General features: G+C 39.0%; 1 protein-coding gene across 1 annotated transcript; it reads left to right on the forward strand.

Moving 5' to 3' along the window:
- The first annotated feature begins 13,007 nt into the window (after nucleotides 1–13,007).
- LOC141615852 (inositol 3-kinase) lies at nucleotides 13,008–15,916 on the forward strand. Its single transcript, XM_074433825.1, has 2 exons — nucleotides 13,008–13,951; nucleotides 15,283–15,916. The coding sequence occupies exons 1-2, from the start codon at nucleotides 13,100–13,102 to the stop codon at nucleotides 15,580–15,582; spliced, it is 1,152 nt and encodes a 383-aa protein (XP_074289926.1). The 5' UTR covers nucleotides 13,008–13,099; the 3' UTR covers nucleotides 15,583–15,916.
- The last annotated feature ends 12 nt before the right edge of the window (nucleotides 15,917–15,928 follow it).

Consider the following 15,928-nt stretch of genomic DNA (forward strand, 5'->3'; position numbering starts at 1 on the left):
GTGTTCGTTACTTCCCTAGAAGTATTATCAGCTTGTCCGCAGACTACTATGGTTTTTTAGCAGTTCAGCTGGTGTGAATGGCTATGAGACTGCAGGTGCTATATATCATGCCACTGTCAAGAAAAAGTAGCGCCTCTTGATAAAGCTCCTCGTCTATTAAGCAAATGTTCAGGTGGTTTTGACGGTTGCCAATGAAATTAATGTGGAGAGATCCATCCATTTATTTGGCTTAAGTACTCCAAATTGAGACGCTCAGCTGTGATATCCATTTTCATAGATTTCAGAAGTAGCACTCTCACAATTTTCACAATTTTGCAGCTGAGCGTCTCAAACTATCACCTCAAGACCAGGCGGCAATACACTCGTTCTTCACAAGTTCACATGTGGAGTATTCGACTAAACGAACATGTAAGATGAATGTTGGTCACTTCACAAATATTTAACCAAAAGTTGGCTGGTGTGAGTGGTAAGGGTTCTCATCTCTTAAACAAGTGGTCAGGGGTTCGATTCCTGATTTTTGCGAATGAAAAAGTCAAACTTGGGAGGGGTCAACCCATTAAATTGCCTTCAGTACCCCGAAGGAGATTGCCTCAAAAAAACAAATATTTACATAAGCTCCAAAAATATCCAGCCGTAAAATACGCCCAGTTTAAATCATCATACCAAGGCCATGAGCTCCGGTATCATGAAATGGGTAATGTGCCACTCTAAAGAGAGCCAATTTGTTAAGCTCAAATAGGCTTTATGTTGAGTTTATGGATTCGAGTACCTAAGAGGGGGAGGGGGTGAATTAGGTACTATTTTAAAAATTTATAACTTCAACTTTATTGAATTAAAGTAAGTTACAAGAACAAAAGAGATGAGAGGATACTTTGAATAATATTGAAAGATTGAACAAGTATCACTATGAATGTTTTTCAAGTATGAAAGCAACAATCGTTCGATCGTATCTATCTATTTGTCTCGATTTGTGAAATGTGACTGCGAGACCAAATGCGTGATATGATGAATCTATTACTTCTAAGTTTAAGCGAAACAAAACAAACAAACAAAGTATAAAAGCGCGGAAATAAAATAAGCACTTGAACACGGGATTTTTGAATTGGTTCGGCAAGAAACTCAAGTGCCTACGTCCAATCTACCTTTTTATTACTTTCCTTTAGTGATCTACTCCGAAAACTAAAAGACCCTTGTAATAAAAGACGCCAACCTACTCCGGTTGCAAAGCCTAGTACAAGAACTACTCCGTTCTTATTACAAGCTAACTCGCAATCTACTCCGATTGCCAACTCACAACCTACTCCGGTTGTCAAGAGTAAAAGACTACTCCGTCTTAAACTCTACTAACACACTTAAAATGTAAAGGATCAAGTTTCCACTAACACATTCTTAACAAAGAATAGAGGTGGACAACTTTTACAAGATCAACACTTTTAAGCAAGAGAGTTTAGTATAGAAAAGCAACAGTAGCCACGACTGTAGAAACTTAAAGACACTTGAAGACTTTTAAAGGTTTTTGCAAATGAAACACGATTTTTAAGCTTTTAAAAATACTTTGCAAATATGGAAGAATTAAATCAGAAAAGTCTTGAGAGTTAATGAAGGAGGGACTCGGTATTTATAGAGGAGGTGAGTGAAGGGATTGCTAGGGTTTTGAAGGGTCAAAGACCTCACATGTGAAGGGCAATAGCAACCACCTAAAAACTTGCACCAAAAAGGAGTCTTTTGCAAAGGTAAGAATAGAGAAAGAAGGTTTGAAAGATAACCTTAAATGCTCATGCAAAATCAGAAAACAAAGGATGTGAGACAAGTCACATGATGACAAGTTAACACAAATATGGCAAAAAGCATTTTTTGTTTTCTTAAAGACCAAAGGATTGAATTTGCACAAAGAGGAAACATTTTGAATAATTCAAACCACTCTTTAAAGAAGACTACTCCTTAATAAAAATCTGATATTTTATCTTTGAAAAATAAGTCACGTGAAAGCTTTTGAAAGATAAAAGGGTCTTCAAGTTTTTACGAGTTGTGGCATAATCCAAACAAATTGTTTTGCGTGTAAAACAAATGATCTGGATCTGTTTCTATTACTCTAGTATACTCAACTTTCTTGCTTGTACATTAGATGACACTCGACTAAATACAATGGGATTAATAACAACTTCAACACTTCTTAATCCAAGCTTGATTACATCATTAATCCTGAAAAGGTAAACTAAGATAACACAAATCAAATGGGCATGTTATCATCAACATAAGGAACCCAACAAATTCCCCCTTTGATGATGACAAGCCCCAAACGAATGTATAAGCAATGTAAACACCTTAATTCAAGATTTTTAACAAGCAAGATCAAATGATAGAGAAGGGACAATATTACCTTACCAAGGGCAAAAGCTAGAATCAAACTATCATGACAATTTTACATTGCCCCAAACAAGAATCAAGCTAAGAAGGTTAGGCAAGACATTAGTTTAATCAATAAGCAAGGAGATTTAAAGCATGAGTTTACCTTTTCCCCCTCTTGACATCATCAAAAGGATAGGGATGTCACAAGCATTAGAGTGCAGATATTTCATAAGAAAACACAAAAAGACACATGTAAATGTGACAAGGTAACAAGGTCAACATCAACAAGGATTAAGCATATGTTAATCAAAGTTCAACAAAGCTAAATAGAGTTTAACATACACCACCAAATGTTCAAAATAACAAGTAAGAAAACAAGTCTTAGAAAGGCACAACCGGTGGGACAAAATGAGAAGGCAAGGGTAAAATATTAATAGGCCGAGAGGGAAGGGAAAGGCTAAGGGGAGGAGGCTTGTTCACCATCCGAGCCACTACCCAAAGGATCATCATCCACATGAGCATCTTCACCACTTTCTTTTGTTGACACAAGGGTGGAAATGATATCCACCTCTCCACGGATGAGGTCCAAAGTAGAAGCAAGAGCCGAGATTGCCAAGTCCTTTTGACGAGCATCTTCCCTAATCCACGCACCCAACTCACCCACGGCATTAAGCACTTCCCGCATATTTCCCGTATTCACTTGACTTGATGACCCAACCTCCGGGTCCTTCTTAATTTTCACAGAAATCAATTCATCATTTTCAATTTTGATCAACATCTTCCCCATTTGCCCATCACTCATAACATCACACATATCCAACGAACCCAAGCTAGTATTCACTAACACCCCTTGTGCCTTGAGCACAACCGATAACCACATTCCATAGGGTAAGTGAATCAAGCTAGAAGAAGGTCGACGAAGCTTGGTCGAAATGAGTTGAAAACGTTTAAACATTAACCCGACTAGGTTCACCTTCTTATGGGTAGCAATATGATAGATTAAGTATTGTTGGGCTATGGTGAGTTTTCCCCTATCACCCGAGGGGTAAATAGACCTACACAACATGTTGAAAATAATTCGAAGAGGAGGTGGGATTTGGGTGTTGCTTACGGGTCCAGGAGAAACGGTTTTGGGACAAACGGTTTGAGCAATGCTAAGAGGGGAGGCATATGGTAAGGCAACCCAAGTTTCGGAGGGGAGTTTGTCATAGCCTCCGACTGGAATATTAAGAGCAGTAGCGAAATCAGATTGAGACAATTTAAGGGGCTTACCGTTCACCTTAGCCGTAAGAGCCTCACCCGACTTCTCAACCCGAACCGTTGCAAAGAACTGAATCACCTCGCTCACAAACACCGGCTCACGCATTTCCAACAGCTTCTCCCAACCTTGAGCTAAAACCATATCACGGACTGAGTGAAAGGCAGGCGGGTCAAACCATGTTTGGTTGTAAACCCGAGGGGAGTGAATAGCTTTGATGTTCATTAACCTCTCACAATTTTTATAGATGGAAGTAGGGAGGTCAATACTCTCAAGGTGATCCCAAACGATGGCCAAGTCCCATTTCGAGGTTAGGGAGACCGGATCCGAGGGAGCAAGGTATACAAGCCTTTTCTTCAGAGGTTTCGATTTTTTCTGAGGAGGTTCACTGGGATTTTCAATTGGGGTATCAACAATGGGGTTGTCAACATTACTCTGCTCGAAAGTTTCTGAAATTGGGGGTAATTGGGATGAAGAGGCTTTTTCCTTTCTTTTGTTGTTCTTTTTCGCCGGAGTCGAGTCAGACTCGCCGGACTTCGACGGATTTTCATTTAGATCAAATTCGGTTTCATCTTCAACATCTTCAACCACGACTGTAACCGGTTCAGAGGAGGAGCTCGGAACAGTGGAGCTTTTCTTCCTACCACCACGTGTGCGCCGTCCTACCATTGTGGAGATGGGAATATCGTCGGATGATGGAGGGTCAGTGGGGTTCGGTGATGGTTGAGGGTTTAGTGTATCTGGGTTTGATGAAGGGGTCGAGTTTGAGGTTTGAGGTGGGAATGCATAGGATGTTTTAACTGGAGTCATGGTTGGAGTTGGTGATGTAGGCGGATTTGATGTGACAGGGGAGGTAATTTTTGTGGGTTTGATGGGTATGGTTGTGTTAAAGGAGGTTTTTACCATTGTGGGTTAAGGGTAGGTTAGCTTTGATGGAGTTAATGGATTTGGGAGATGGAAGGGTAAGTGGGTTTAGGCGGTTTGGACGGGTAGGGATAGGTAGTGGATTGAAGTAGTTAATGGCCCATTTAATGAGGTAAGTGAGGTGGTTGGCCCGACTAGACAAAATTTAATCACTCGAAATAAAAACGCAAGGTAGCATATAATAAACGTAAATTTAGATATGAGGTTGAGTGATTACCGACTCACAAATACGGTGTCAATTTTTGGTCAAAGCATGATGTCAATGCACTTAGAACACTTAATAACATATATCCAAATTTAATTTAATCAATTAGAGAATTTTGTAGAACTCACACTAAAAATCACAAGCTATTAATTAACCCAATTTCTAATCTAAATTTCTCAAAATGTTCTCTTGCAAGTGGCTTAGTAAAAATATCGGCAATTTGATTTTCGGTCTTGCAAAAGATAAGTTTAATATGTCCTTTTTCCACATGATCACGAATAAAATGGTGACGAATATCAATATGTTTGGTTTTAGAGTGTTGAATAGGATTTTTGGAAATATTTATTGCACTCGTATTATCACACATTAAAGGAATGGAGTCAAAAATAATACCAAAATCCAAGAGTTGTTGTTTTACCCAAAGGAGTTGAGAACAACAATGTGCCGCACGAACGTACTCACTTTCGGCCGTAGAAAGAGCTACCGTGTTTTGTTTCTTTGAGGCCCAAGAAGTCAAGCAAGGACCCAAGAACGTTGCAATTCCGGAGGTACTCTTTCTATCTACCGTGCACCCCGCATAGTCCGCATCCGAAAAGCCTATGAGATCAAAAGGACAATATAAGGGATACCACAAGTAAAGATTTTGTGTTCCAATCAAATACCGAAGAATTCGTTTAACGGCTTTGAAATGTGATTCTTTCGGATTTGCTTGGAACCTAGCACATAAACAAACGCTAAAGAGAATGTCGGGACGACTTGCGGTCAAGTAAAGAAGTGAGCCTATCATACCTCTATACACCTTATCACTAACATTCTTACCGAGTTCATCTTTGTCCAATTTGGACCCGGCTACCATAGGTGTATCATGAGGCTTACCATTAGTCATCCCAAATTTCTTAAGCATTTCCTTAATATACTTTTGTTGATGGATCATGATTCCATCCTTTGATTGCTTAATTTGGAGCCCAAGGAAAAATCCTAGCTCACCCATCATGCTCATTTCAAACTCCGATTTCATTAGTTCCGAAAAGTATAAGTAAAGGAGTTCATTTGTTGCACCAAATATAATGTCATCAACATATACTTGTACAACCAACAGTTCATCTGACTGTTGCTTTAAGAACAATGTTTTGTCAACGGAGCCTCTTTTAAAACCATTTTCAATAAGAAATTTAGACAATCTATCATACCAACATCTTGGTGCTTGTTTTAAACCATAAAGAGCTTTGTCTAATTTGAAAACATGGTTAGGCAAATCATTGTTCTCAAAACCCGGTGGTTGCTCTACAAAGACATCTTCTTCCAAATATCCATTTAAGAAAGCGGTTTTGACATCCATTTGGAAGAGTTTAATGCCTTTGTGAGCCGCAAAAGCTATAAGTAATCGTATGGCCTCAAGTCTAGCTACCGGTGCATAGGTTTCATCGTAGTCAATGCCCTCTTGTTGGTTATAACCTTGCACCACTAGTCTAGCCTTGTTCCTTACAATTTCTCCCGAGTCATCAAGCTTATTGCGAAAGACCCACCTAGTACCAATGACGGTACGATTAGGCGGTCTAGGGACTAAGTGCCATACCTCATTTCTTTTGAATTGATTGAGCTCATCTTGCATGGCAAGCACCCAATCTGCATTAGTCAAGGCGACTGTTACATTTGAAGGTTCAATTTGAGAAAGGAATGCATTGTGGGCACAATACTCATTGAGATGAGCGAGATTGTTGAGGGATGATCTTGTTCGAATTCCCGAGTTGAGATCACTTGTGAGATTAGTGAGTGGATGAGAGCTTTGATGTTTCCACTTCTTTGGAACAATAGTTTCTTGTTCCCCCTCACCGCATCGATCCACGATGGATGTTACTATTGGCCCGGAAGGTTCTTCATCCTCACTGTTTTGGGCTACTTGATTCGGAGGTGGATGCAATGATCGTTGGGTCCGTTGCTTCCAGAGAAGAGTCGAGGTGCTACGTGTTCCCCCTGAATTGCGATCTCCTTTGAAGGTGACAGTCTCGTGTCTCGTTGCAATTCGGTCTTTGGGAGCTTCTTCATCCGTGAACACGAAGTCTTTTCGAACAAGACCAATCTCAAATTCATCATCCTCATCCTCATCATCATCATCCATGTGTTGTACCTGTCCAAGCACACTAGATTCATCAAAAATGACATGGATGCTTTCCTCGATTAACAAGGTTCGTTTATTGTAAACTTTATAGGCCTTGCTATGATCGGAGTACCCAATAAATACTCCTTCATCACTACGTGGATCGAACTTACCCAAGTTGTTTTTACCATTGTTATGAACAAAGCATTTGCTTCCAAAACATCTAAAATATGAAATGTTGGGTTTTCTTCCACGTAACGATTCATAGGGAGTTTTATTTAATATACTCCTTATCATGACACGATTATGAATGTAGCAAGCGGTATTTACCGCTTCGGCCCAAAAGTTCTTAGGCAACTTACTAGTTAATAACATTGTTCTAGCCATTCCTTCAAGGGTTCTATTCATCCTTTCAACCACACCATTTTGTTGTGGGGTTCTAGGAGCCGAGAAGTTATGGTCTACACCATTGTCATCACAATAAGCACCAAATGATGAGTTTTCGAATTCGGTTCCGTGATCGGTTCTCATGGAAACAAGTTTTAAACCAAGTTTATTTTGAATTTTTCTTAACCAAATTAGAAACTCATCAAATGTCTCATCCTTAGAGCTTAGGAAGAGTGCCCAAACAAACCTAGAGTAATCATCAACAATGACACACACATAACGACTACCACCTCTACTTCTAGTTCTCATAGGTCCACACAAGTCGATATGTAAAAGTTGCAAAGGTTGAGATGTACTCATAATTCTTTTGGATTTAAAGGAGCTTTTAACATGTTTACCTCTAGCACATTCATCACATACTTTATCAAAATCAAACTTTATATTGGGAATGCCTTCAACTAAGTCAAGTCTTTTAAGGGTATTAAGAGTTTTTGTACTAACATGACCAAACCTTTTATGCCATAACCAAGGATCATTGTTCATTACACTCATGCAAGACATGGTGTGACCGGATAAAGAGTTCAAGTTAGTTAAGTAAATATCTTTGACACGTCTTCCTTCGAGTATTAGTTCATTAGTAGAGGCATCAAAAATTCGACACATATTGGCACGAAATTCAACGACATTACCCTTATCACAAAGTTGAGAAATGCTAAGGAGATTATGTTTCAAACCTTTGACAAGCCGCACATTGTCGACACAAAGTAAGGATGACTTACCAACTTTTCCAATACCAATTACTTCACCTTTCTTGTTGTCACCAAACCTTACCGTGCCACCATCATACGCTTTAAGTGAGAGGAATTGGCTTCTATCACCCGTCATGTGACGAGAGCATCCACTATCCAAGTACCAATTGCGGCCGCTTCTCACCAAGCCCTACACAAGATTAGTTTTTGAGTTTAGGAACCCAAATGAATTTGGGTCCCTTTTTGTGATCAACATAACTTGTGGTGTCTTTCTTAATGTTCATTTCATTTAATGCTTTGGTGTTCTTGTCAATGTCATCAAATCGTTTTGTACATCCATTAAAAACATGACCACTGTCACCACAATAATTGCAAATGATGTATTCGGGAAGACCTACATACTTCCTTCCTCTAAAATCGTTTTTAGGCTTCTGGATGCAACAGTCAGTCTGACTGTTCCATTTGAACCCCAAACCAGCAGATTTATCACATTTCTCGGTTTGATTCGTGAGGAAGTTTAACACGGTTTGACTTCCTTCCCATTTTTCAGTGATGTTCTTAGCGTTAACAAGTTCATTGGTCAAGTCGTGGACACGTGAAAGAAGATGCAAATTCTTTTCTTTTTCTCTTTTAAGCTCATCATTGTTGACACTTTCTATGGACAATCTTTTCTCAACAATGAAGTCATGGGTGTGGTTGTTGAGTTTAGACACAAGATATATGATTCTTTCTTTGGAATCTTCATACTTAGATGTCATCTTGTCAAGTCTTTGGTTTAGATCAACGATTTCATCGGATCTAAGGTGAGGAGAAGAGCTAGAAGTGCTACATTCGGGCATACCTTTTTGAAAGAAGGTAAGCCTATCATGGAGATCTTCTATTTCATTTTTGAGACAAACAACCTTACTCTTAAGACACTCATTTTCATTTTCCAACCATTCACCTTTTCTTTTAAACTTGTCTAAATCGTGGTCAGAAGCAACAGTCTTAGACACTGTTTCTCTTAAGTCTACAACTTCAACTACAAGGTCATAGATCTCATTTTCAAGATCATCTTTGACCTTCAAAAGATCATCACGTTCCTTGGTTAGTGAGGAAACTTGCATCACCAAGGTAGTGTTGACATTTTCAAGGTCAGAGACGTCTGTGGGTGTCGACCTAAGACGCTCTAGTTCTTTAGTCAAATGTTTGTTTAACTTGTTGACTCTTTTAACTTCATTATATGCTTCAGATGTGACAGTGACGACGCGATCTGTTGCTTTTAGTTCATTTTTCAGATTAAAGTTCTCTTGAGCAATTTCCTCAATCTCATTTTGCATTATATCAAGCTTGTTAGTTTGAGACCGACACTTATCAAAAAGTTGGTCAAGAAGCTTACATACTTTCTCTTTGGAGTAAGTTATAGCCTTGGCCTTTAGATGATTTACCTCGTTGTCGGAATCGGAGTCGGAATCGTCGGGGTTAGCCATGAGGCATCTTAAGTGTTCAAGTTTTGGGTTTTTTGAGACCTTTTCTTTACCATGATTTGCAAGACACATTTTAGCCTCAAGTTCCTCCTCGATGAGTTCCTCATCTTCCTCGGAGTCGGACATTCCCCATATAGCACTCATGACTCTATGTTTATAGTCCTTTTTAACCTTTTCTCTTCTTTCCTTAGATTTGATTTCTTCCCACTTGGGACATTCTTTAATTTGATGAGTTTTATCACCACATTTAAAGCATCCCACGGTGGAAGTAGGTCGTCTCTTAGGAAAGCGTTTTTTCGAGTAATTATTGGTGAACTTTTTGTTACCTTGTCCATTGACCAACCCGGCTAAGTTCCTTGTGAACATAGCAAACTCGTCTTACTCCTCATCTTCTTCATCACTTGGAGAAGATGTGAGGGCGAGACTCTTTCCCTTTGATGACTCACTAGAATGCTTATCGAGATTAAACTCGTGAGCCATTAGTGATCTCATTAGTTCATGAAGAGATAGGGTTGACAAGTCTTTAGCTTCCTCTATGGCGGTGACTTTAGGTTGCCATTTAGGGGTTAGACTACGAAGGATTTTTCGAATGATGTCCTCGGACTCGAAATTCCTTCCTAGACTTTGAAGCTCATTAATAATACAAGAAAAACGAGAAGAGAAACTATTTAAAGACTCGTCCTTTGACATTCTAAACATTTCATATTGTTGCATGAGAAGGTCAATACGGTGTTTTCTTACTTGGGACGTCCCTTCATATGCAAGTACAAGGGAATCCCAAATAGATTTTGCCGTAGGACACCCGGAGATTCGACTAACTTCCCCCTCACCAACACAACGTTGAAGAATCGACATTGCTTTGGAATTCTTTTCGGCAAGCTTGAAGTCGTTCTCATTGTAATTTTTTTCCTCTTTTGTCTTGGTGAAACCGTTAAGAATATCGGTTTCCTCAATGGCAAGAGGTCCATTTTGGATGATGTTCCAACATTGATAATCGATACTTTTGATGTAATGTTCCATTTTGAGTTTCCACCATCCAAAATTCGAACCGGTAAAGACCGGGATCTTGGAGTGTTTCTCGGAATCCATTACCCACGAATCAAACTCTAAGGCGGTTAGCCTCGATCAAGAGCACGAGTCTCTGATACCAATTGTTGAGTTTATGGATTCGAGTACCTAAGAGGGGGAGGGGGTGAATTAGGTACTATTTTAAAAATTTATAACTTCAACTTTATTGAATTAAAGTAAGTTACAAGAACAAAAGAGATGAGAGGATACTTTGAATAATATTGAAAGATTGAACAAGTATCACTATGAATGTTTGCTGAAGTATGAAAGCAACAATCGTTTCGATGTATCTATTTGTCTCGGTTTGTGAAATGTGATCTGAGACCAAATGTGTGAATATGATGAACTGTTACTTCTAAGTTTAAGCGAAACAAAACAAACAAACAAAGTATAAAGCAGCGGAAATAAAATAAGCACTTGAACACGGGATTTTTGAATTGGTTCGGCAAGAAACTCAAGTGCCTACGTCCAATCTACCTTTTTATTACTTTCCTTTAGTGATCTACTCCGAAAACTAAAAGACCCTTGTAATAAAAGACGCCAACCTACTCCGGTTGCAAAGCCTAGTACAAGAACTACTCCGTTCTTATTACAAGCTAACTCGCAATCTACTCCGATTGCCAACTCACAACCTACTCCGGTTGTCAAGAGTAAAAGACTACTCCGTCTTAAACTCTACTAACACACTTAAAATGTAAAGGATCAAGTTTCCACTAACACATTCTTAACAAAGAATAGAGGTGGACAACTTTTACAAGATCAACACTTTTAAGCAAGAGAGTTTTGTATAGAAAAGCAACAGTAGCCACGACTGTAGAAACTTAAAGACACTTGAAGACTTTTAAAGGTTTTTGCAAATGAAACACGATTTTTAAGCTTTTAAAAATACTTTGCAAATATGGAAGAATTAAATCAGAAAAGTCTTGAGAGTTAATGAAGGAGGGACTCGGTACTTATAGAGGAGGTGAGTGAAGGGATTGCTAGGGTTTTGAAGGGTCAAAGACCTCACATGTGAAGGGCAATAGCAACCACCTAAAAACTTGCACCAAAAAGGAGTCTTTTGCAAAGGTAAGAATAGAGAAAGAAGGTTTGAAAGATAACCTTAAATGCTCATGCAAAATCAGAAAACAAAGGATGTGAGACAAGTCACATGATGACAAGTTAACACAAATATGGCAAAAAGCATTTTTTGTTTTCTTAAAGACCAAAGGATTGAATTTGCACAAAGAGGAAACATTTTGAATAATTCAAACCACTCTTTAAAGAAGACTACTCCTTAATAAAAATCTGATATTTTATCTTTGAAAAATAAGTCACGTGAAAGCTTTTGAAAGATAAAAGGGTCTTCAAGTTTTTACGAGTTGTGGCATAATCCAAACAGCTGTTTGCGTGTGAAAGCAACAGTCGTCTGGACTGTTTCTATTACTCTAGTATACTCAACTTTCTTGCTTGTACATTAGATGACACTCGACTAAATACAATGGGATTAATAACAACTTCAACACTTCTTAATCCAAGCTTGATTACATCATTAATCCTGAAAAGATAAACTAAGATAACACAAATCAAATGGGCATGTTATCATCAACATAAGGAACCCAACACTTTATCATAACATAAAGAGGTTAAATTCCTCCTTGTTTTGTTCATAGTAATTAACTTTCTAGATAACATAATAAAAGCTCTTAACAAAACTCGACAACAATCATCTCTAGCTCTCAATATACCCTAAGAAATGAGCCAAGATTTTCTCTATTTCCTAAAAGAATGAATAGTCCATTTCTTTTTAATGGACCGGATCGTATTCTAGATTCATCCAATGACTCTAAATTTGTGTAGGAAAATAAAGAGAAAATGGGTGTAGATTAAAACCTATTATTATATGAATCTTAGAGAGGAAATGAAGAGGATTCTTGTGCACTTATGCCCAAGGAATAACCGTAAGGGTTGAGTCTCACAGTGAAGGTTGTGGAGGTATTTATGGCCTGAGAGTTCGAGACAATGTCTTTTGGATTTCAAACTTGTCACGCTGGTGGCTTAAGGGTATACCCAATGCGCATCAAAGGTAGCGGTTGTGAATAGACCGGATAAAATTGACCTGAACCAATATGTCTCGATCCTAATATTTATTGTTTCAAACCGACCCTTATATATAAAGAACTGATAATTATGCACCCAAAAAACAACCAAACCTGAAATGACTTGATTCGATCCGACCAGATCTAACCAAATTCTTACAAACCATAAATTCACCCAATTAATACCGACTCGATTAACCCGTTTGCCGGTATAGTTCGCAACTTCCCTAGTCATCTAAAAAAACATTCCCCAAGAAATAGCAAGTAACGTGGCCAATATTTTCTGACAATTTCTTAGACATGATCGAAACTATTGCATCCATGAAACATTTGTTGTACCATTTCCTTACACCAACAGTCTTCTAATTTGCATCACTATCCCAAGTACAAAATCACCCAAATAAAGTACTCCCTACAGAATAAACTACCCTACAAACTTTAACTAACTACGTAATTGTCTTCAAATTGAACATTCTTTCTTCATTTGATCACACCCAAAAAATCACAAAAAAATACCATGGGCAATTCCACCCGTGGCTTAGTAGTAGGAAATTACTGTCACGACGTCCTCCTTAAGGACGACGTCGTGACAGCTGAATCATTAGGAGGCGCTGCATCTTTTATCGCCAACATCTTTCATAATTTCCCAGTCACATGCGATTACGTCTCCAAGGTCGGGTCTGACTTTAATTATTCTGTAACTAACCCACCAATTGTGGTCCCCACTTCCCCAACCACCCTTTTCCATGCCCATTTTAAATCAACCGGTTCTGACCCGGGTCCGGATCGGACCCTTAAACGGGTTTCCGCATGTGACCCGATTCGACCCGGGGAATTACCCGAAGTGGGTTCGGGTTTGGGTTCGGGTTACGGGTTTGGGATGGCGGTTGGGGTGGGTGGGGAAATATTACCGGATACATTAGAGAAAATGGTTGAAATATGTGATATTGTGTTTGTTGATGTACAAGGTTTGATTAGAGAATTTGATGAGATTGATGGTAGGGTTAGGTTAATTAAGCTTAAAGATACTAAATTTAATCGGTTATTGTCGAAAATCGGGGTTTTGAAGGCGTCATCAGAGGAAGCAGAGTTTATAGATGTAGAGGAAGTGAGGAAAGTATGTTGTGTAGTTGTGACAGATGGGGAAGATGGTTGTAGAGTGTATTGGAAAGATGGGGAGATTAAGATTGAACCGTTTTCGACGTTTCAGGTTGATCCTACTGGTGCTGGGGATAGTTTGTTAGGTGGGCTTGTTGCTGGTCTTGTTCATGGTTTACCTGTTCCTGATGCTGCTTTGTTGGGTAATTTTTTTGGGTGTTTAACTGTTGGTCAAATTGGGTTGCCTAAGTTTGATCCTAAGTTGTTGCAGGTTTGTGCATAAAAAATTTTCTCTGCATGTTACTGTTAATTTGGGTCATCCGGAAACAGCTTATTTGTCAGCCGACCCCAAATTTTCTCTGCATGTTACTATTTTTTCGCATTGAGGTGTGCGTTCACCCATGAACGGTTTCAATGGATGATTCATGTCAGCCGATCCCAAATCATTTTGGGATTAAGGTTCTGATGATGTTGTAAACAACTTATTTGTGTTGGTGCAAGGGTAAGGTTGCGTACATGCAACCCCTCTGACCCCGCAATTTGGGAGAGCCCTTGATGCACTAGGATAATGTTGTTGTCATTAATGCTAATTTGGTAGTAGATATCCTAAGTTGTTGCAGGGGTTGTGAACAGTAATTTTCTCTGCATGTTACTGTTAATTTGGGTCATCCTGAAAAGAGTTATGTATGTTGGCACAGGGGTAAAGGTTGCGTACATCTGACACCCTTAACCGCATTTTGCGGGAATCGTTGAGGCACTAGGATATTGTTGCTGTCATTGTTGTTAATGTAGCGGGAGTCCTTGATCATGTTGTTTGTTGGTTAAATGTTCTGTTTGCTGCTTGCTGCTCTGCATGAATTTTTTTGTTAGTAGAAATTGTGTTTAATTGTTTGTATACTGTGTTGATATCTTGGTGACACTTGATACACCATTCGTCATTTAAGACCGTCTTAACTTAAGACAGCTCTTAGGGCATTTGATAAATGGAGCTGCATTGTTCGTTTTGGTTTGAAAAGGAGGAGCAACTGTCTGTGACGAGGATTGTATATAGTTGGTAGGGTGGGATTCTGTCAATGGTTTGATTTGGGTTACAGTATACAGTATAGAAGTAGGTCAAACAAATTTGTCTGAGATAGGCGTCGTAAATGAGTAGTTTGAGGAGTGCTAAGAAACTATCAGTAATGCGAGCCAAATAATCACTATATACTTCGTAAATGAGTAGTTTGAGAGATGCTAATGTTCATTATGGATCATCTAGAAAAGAAAACTCTCTTTTATTAACACATAAGAGTAAGATTGTGTGTATCCGACAGTCCGACACTGTTCATTAGGTCTGTGAAAATTGTTTATGCTCTGTATTATGGACTACATAATGTTTTTCAAAGGCAGTTTTCTTGTTGACGGTTTTCAAAACCTGGTCATGAGTTTTAGATAGCTTAGACATTTGCACGTTGCTGTTGAAAATGGGACGGTTAAGGATGTTCTCCTTTTGCATAAGCTTCTGTCATCCTCAATTGTCCGCCATTGACGAAAAAGAAAGTTAAAGCAATATTTATGACATTGAATGCATGGATTATAATGGCTACCCTTTGTTACATGCAGAGAGTCAAAGATGAAGTGCAAAAGAGAGCACTGGAGTGTGCTAAACACCGTGTAGGAGACGAAAATGAGCTATGGTTTGCCAAGCCACCAGGGCACGAGAAATTCTATGAAGCCCTTAATTCTGTGAGACAAGCATCATATACTTCGTCTGTTCAGGAATCCGAATATGGTTCACTGGGTCTTCAAGATCGCGTATCTAAACCTGTAAATCATGGTATCAATCATGTGTATAACGGGCAGAAGGTCTTATCTCATCCTGTATATGATGAACCCATACAGGCGGTAGAAGGGACACCATGATGCTTCACACAAAGACCTCACCTTTTCCGCTGTTTCATCAAAATTTGTTTGTTGTTTCTCTGTATTGCAGAAAACCTGTATTTGGGTTCCGAATAAGATGGGGTAGATAGATCAAAGTTTACAGAGCGTAGGATTGTCCGACTACTTTCTGCGCTAAATCATACGTAGTAGTCCGTATTTGCCACGGCTTTTTTGTAGTTTTGTAGATGGAGATCGGAGAGCTTCTTTGAGGCGCGATGCATATGTGCTGACACTGCTGTAAATGCCTAATAATCCCCTTGAAGTGTAATGATGTTATGCAACCTTTTAGCATTGTACTTTTCAGTTTGGAATATTGATTATTAGT

This window comes from Silene latifolia, chromosome 1, assembly GCF_048544455.1.
Source record: "Silene latifolia isolate original U9 population chromosome 1, ASM4854445v1, whole genome shotgun sequence".
Taxonomy (NCBI): domain Eukaryota; kingdom Viridiplantae; phylum Streptophyta; class Magnoliopsida; order Caryophyllales; family Caryophyllaceae; genus Silene; species Silene latifolia.